Genomic DNA, 5905 nt, shown 5'->3' on the forward strand with positions numbered 1-5905 from the left:
TCCCTGTTAAACCAATTCCTTAAAAATAAGGATTTATTGGCACCCAATATATTGGCAATATTCCATATAAAGGAAGTGTGAAAAACACAAAACAAACAAAAGCCAGAAGTTGAGCTTTGTGACGCAATGTGTGTTGCAGGGAAATAGCGCCGTGTAGAAAACATGGCAGAAGCAAGCAGCACACATGGAAGCATAACTTGACAAGTACAGTATGTCATTTATGTATGACATATTTTTTTACAGTCTATGGCCGAGACGAGCTTTACTCAGACAACATCACGCTCTGCAGTGTTTGGGGAGGGCGGTCGCTTCTGTACGGTTGAGATCTATCGCCACTCACAGGCTGCCTCCTCACGCAGATGAAGCGTCACTTTATGTCCATGTGAGTGTCCTCAGATCGTCAAAGCCAGTCACTGGCAAAATGTAAAGAAGGGAAATGTAGCCTATTATAACTGTCTGTATTTCTCCTTTTCTACAGTGGCCATATTGCCTGAAAAGATGCTCCTATTGCAACTTCAACAAGTATATTCCTCGGAGTCAAAACCATGGGGTCATGACAGAATGTCTGCAGAAAGAGACACAAACCTTACTGCAACTCAGTCAAGTCTCCCGGTCAGTGTACATGCAGAGATACCTCTAGTGAATTAACACACTTATAAAAGGAGAACTTATTATTACGGAAATAATCTACTTTTAAAAGAATATACAGAAGTGCATGTTATTTGCAATTAAATGAAAGTCTATTCTAGTTTAAATTTATATTAAATGCAAGAAGCTGATCTTTAGAGTGCTTTTGTGACCTACTTAAAGGGATAGTTAAAATAAAAATTCTGCCATCAATTTCTACGACTTTCTTGCTTCTGTTGGACACAAATTAAGATATTTTGAAGAATGTTTATGTCCTCGCCGGAGCAACAGCAGCATTCAAGTAAGAAATGTATTCTTAGTAAAGCTACTATAGTTATTCGATCAAGAGCAGTGAGTGATTTTCTGTTTTTCCTTTTACAACAGCGTAACAGTTGGCTGTAGGCCTATATCACGCTTCTTTCACTTTAATACACACTACACATGCAATTTCTTTACTTGCTGTTTACGTTCACAGACATAACTGACTGTGTTTATGTGAACTTTGTGTGTTTTGGACAAAAACTTTTTTTATATATATTGCGGGGGCAGGGGGAGGGGGGAGCAATCGAACTCGGGTTTGGAACAGGCAATCGAACCAAGTGTGAAAGCGCCCAAATTACATTTGAATGTCCCTCCAAAACTCTCTTTCCCACTGTCACCCTTACACGGAAGACATCTGTTGAAGTGCTCCAGAAATTGGTCTAAAAACCTAATTTCTAAACATCTCTTCTCAAGGCGGATTTTTTTTTTGCAGCATCTTTGATAAGTAAATTCGATATTTTTATTCACAAATCAACTTTGTCTAACATAGTTCTACTGGCAATGCTGCCACTATGGAAAAATGGGTATGTTGCGGTATGGCAAAGCTGTACCACAGTGGAATTGCAGTAATGCATTTCCTCTTTGGGATTTTTTATAGATAGTAGCATCAACAATATGATTGCAGTTATTTATTTATTTGAATTTATTTATATATTATTTTAGTATAGTTGTATTTATGCATAGATAATAATTTATTTATTTTAAGAAAATGAATACAGCAATATTTTACGGAGAGGGCAATAGAGTGCAGAATTAGCTCTTCCATGTGATGAGAGTGAGGATGAGTTAACCAAATGATAGGGAATTATTGGGATTAAATGATAGGGATCTACTTATTTTTGGTTTGCATGAGCTCCAAGTATATTCATCTATCAATTTCTAAAAGAAATGTGCATTTAAATAGAAAAGAAAATCGTAATTTTATAGAAAAACTACTTTTTTGAGCATTTTCCATTGTGGTACAGCGTTGCCATATAGCTCCGTTTCCCTAAGTACAAGAAGAATTATTTTTTTCAAAAATTTGATTTGTATGATTGAAGCTATTTCATGTAATAAAAACTTAACTGAAAAAATATTTCATGGTTAGAACATAATGCATACCATAGAGGGTTAAGCACAATAACACATGAAAGAGAACTTAGTTTAATACTCACGGGATGCTCCGTCTGGTATCCAGCTCTATGTGCGCTCAGAAAACCAAATATCAGAAGTTTAGACTGATATGGCTTTGAAACTCATGTAGATAATAAACATTCATGATGATGAGGAACTGCAGTGTCTACGTTAGCTCAATAGAGATGATAATCAAAACCAAACGGCCGTTTTAGTTTTTGGCGGAGTATCCGAGGCACAAGCTGTAAAGGCACAGCCCTCTTCTGGAAAGCAGGGGCGGGGAGCAGTAGCTCATTTGCATTTAAAGATACATGCACAAAAACAGCATGTTTTTCCTTCCACTCAAAAATGGAGTGGAGTAAAAAAGGGGCATAATAGGTCCCCTTTCATTTGAACGATCCCTTTAATTTGTGCTGTACTGTTCCCTAGGATCAGCTCAGTGTTTTTTGGAGGAGGAACACCTAGCTTGGCTCAGCCCTCCACGATCGCTGCTGTCTTGGAGACTGTTTCCAAAAACGCCCATCTCTCAGATGATGCTGAGGTCACCCTGGAAGTGAACCCTACACCTGCCGGAAAAGCTAGTCTGAAGGACTTCGTGTTGGCAGGAGTTAACCGCTTTTCTATTGGAATTCAGGTACGCTGCTTGCACACATGCCACAATCTGTCAGATGTTATGTAGCTGTGGTCAAAAACGTACTTAGAGTCTCCATAGATCTAATGATATTTTCCACAGTCACTGAATGATGATCACCTGAGGACACTAGGGAGGGATCACAACTCCCTGCATGCTCTCCTCACAGTGTCAGAGGCCAGGACGCTCTGCCCGGGACGTGTGTCAGTGGATGTCATGTTTGCTCTTCCCGGTCAAAGCGTAAAGTCATGGGAGAGTGAGCTGGAGAAATTGCTGCCGGTTTGTGACGATCACGTTTCACTGTATCAGCTGACTTTGGAAAGGGGCACCCAGCTTTTTAAACAGGTTGAAACCGGGGAACTAAGCGTGCCTGGTGACGATGTCACTGCTGACATGTACAAATCAGCACGCAGAGTCTTAGAGAATGCTGGGTTTTGCCAGTACGAGGTGTCCAGCTTTGCCAAAAATGTAAGTTATAATTTCTTATGTTCTTATACCTATAAGCTGTAAAAAGTATCAAAATAAGAAGTAGTACTAGCAACACCAAGGTCATGTGTTTGATTCCCAGGCATGTAATGCACTGCAATTTGCTTTAGATAAAAGTGTCTGCTCAATGAATAAATGCTATATTATATCATTATTTGAAATGTTTAAGTGTAATCTTGGTTTATTGATTATGTGCTCATTGTAGAACGCTGTCAGTGAACACAATATCGGGTACTGGAGGTCCCATCAGTACATCGGTGTAGGCCCAGGTACATTCATGCACATGTACTACTCTTCAAACATTTGGGGTCAGCAAGAATCCTTTGAAAGAAATGAATACTTTTATTTAGCAAAGATGCACAAAATTGATCAAAAATTACAGTAAAGACATTTATAATATAAAAAAAAAGATTTATAATATCTAGTTTAGTATTAAGACGCGTTTTGGTCGATTGGATCACAAGTAGACGAGAGAAACAGATTCCCGTCTCTTTTGTCCACTTTCAACTACTTCTGTCCTGATTTCTTTGAGGGGAGGGTCTATGGGTTGGTAAATCTATGGGCTTTTTCAGCTCTTTCGATATAATGGACAAAATTATATTGCACAATTTACATATGAACGCGACAGGAGACGACAGGAAAACACCAATCATTTTGATATGATTGTTTGATGCTCAGGAAACACTAATTATTATTATCAATGTTGAAAACAGTTTTTGCTACTTAACATTTTCGTGGAATTAATGATACCATTCAAACATTTGTGGTAAGATAAGAAAAAGAGAGAAATTAATACTTTTATTCACCAAGAATGCATTAGATTGATCAAAAGTGACAGTGAATACGTTTATTAAAGATTTCTATTTAATATATGCTTTAAGAAATGTAATAAATAAATTTAAGAAATGCAAATAAATGCTGTTCATTGAACTTTCTATTTATTAAATAATCCTGATATAAGTATCACCATTTCCACATAAATGTTAAGCATTTTAAGCTCTGTTTTCAACATTGGTAATAATAAATGATAATAATAAATGTTTATTGAGCACCAAACAACATATTAGAATGATTTCTAAAGCATCGTGTGACACTGAAGACTGGAGTAATGATGCTGAAAATTCAGCTTTGATCACATGAATAAATTACTTTTAAAAATATAATGTTTTTAATTATATTTAAAATTTAAAACATTTAACCAACCTCAAACTTTTGAATGTTAGTGTATAAACTATGATAGACTGATCTTACAGAAACACACAGTAAGATTTGTCATGATCTGTTAGGGGCTCATGGGCGCTTTGTGCCGCGTGCAGTGGGAGGAGCTCAGAGAGAAGCACGAACCCAGACTTTAGAGCCAGATGTTTGGATACGGGAGGTTCAGCGGCACGGTCACGGGACACGCCGTCGAATACAGCTTGACCATCGTGGCCTGTAAGTGCTTCTGACATGCAGTCCACACACAACTAGCTGTGTAAGCAATCGCACAATCTGTTGCTGAGTTATTGAATCAGATCATAATCGTATCTGCAGGCTGGAGGAGGTTTTGGTCATGGGTCTGCGTATGAATGAAGGAATCACCCAGCAGGTAAAATGGACCGCTTATTAACACAGCATAGTTCAGGTCACATTTTGAAACAATTATGTTTTGCTTTTTACAAAATACATTATTTATACAACATGTTAAACAGAAATGCTTTATATATGAACCAATGCCTTTGATATTTTTGCTTATGAAATGGTGTAGCACTGGGAGTTATTCAGTCCAGAAGCTGACCTCCAACTAATTTTTGGGATGTCAGAAAACGTTCAGGAATTGCAAGCAGGCGGTCTTCTAATGCTTAATGACAGGTAATGTTTATGGCTACAAAACTTTTTTTTACTTTTAAAGTAACCCAAGTGTGATAGTTAATTTTTACTTACATCAGTTCCCCACTGATGCTTACCTTTCTTTTAGGGGTTTGCGGTGTTCCTGGGAAGGATTAGCGTTACTGGACAGCATCTTGCCCACAATGCTGCTAGAATTAGAGACGTTTTTCCAAAGCAGGGTTTCAGCAGAAACACAGACATTCAGAGAAACATGAGACGGAGATAATGGGTAATAAGGTAAACATGAAACAAATGCATCCATGTGGAGATTGAAGAAGTGTTTACTCTTGAAGAAGGAACGTGGGTCAATTACGTGACACATTTTTTCCCCCCTATCTATTCATTTATTCACAAATACAGAACATTAAAAAAGCATTGCATACATGAGTTGAATGCACCTCTTCAATGTAAACATGGTTTTAATTTCCGTATTAAAATTCTGTGTAACTTGTGTATGGGGTTCGGGGTGCATAAAGTAAAAAGTCAGGATGATATGATCTTTATATATTTAAGAAGAATTCAATTCTATATTTTCTAAATACATGTCTCATTGTAAACCAGTCATCCTTGCTTACGTTTCATTTTTCTGACCTTGTGATGTTTAATCAAGATGTCATAACTGTCATATCTTCCATTGAAAATGACAGACTTCTCTCTGGTGACATATGCAGGACTTGTCCAATCATTTAGTCTGCCTAAACTCCGCCCACATCTCAAAATCCAGTCATCCACCAATGCATAAAATCAAGTTCCCATCCTACTTTTTTTCTTTGTCGATAATCCGTATGTACATCACAATATGGAAGAAAATATCTGTCGCTGCTTCCATTTCATCACAAATAAAAAATTAAAAAAGTT

General features: G+C 37.4%; 1 protein-coding gene across 1 annotated transcript; it reads left to right on the top strand.

Moving 5' to 3' along the window:
• Nucleotides 1-144: 144 nt before the first annotated feature.
• Nucleotides 145-5905, top strand: rsad1 (radical S-adenosyl methionine domain containing 1). Its single transcript, XM_082179434.1, has 9 exons — nt 145-382; nt 479-612; nt 2491-2695; nt 2795-3160; nt 3384-3447; nt 4465-4612; nt 4712-4766; nt 4926-5029; nt 5136-5905. The coding sequence occupies exons 1-9, from the start codon at nt 212-214 to the stop codon at nt 5260-5262; spliced, it is 1374 nt and encodes a 457-aa protein (XP_082035560.1). The 5' UTR covers nt 145-211; the 3' UTR covers nt 5263-5905.

This window comes from Leuciscus leuciscus (genome assembly GCF_965113295.1).
Source record: "Leuciscus leuciscus genome assembly, chromosome: 1".
NCBI classification, from domain to species: Eukaryota; Metazoa; Chordata; class Actinopteri; order Cypriniformes; family Leuciscidae; genus Leuciscus; species Leuciscus leuciscus.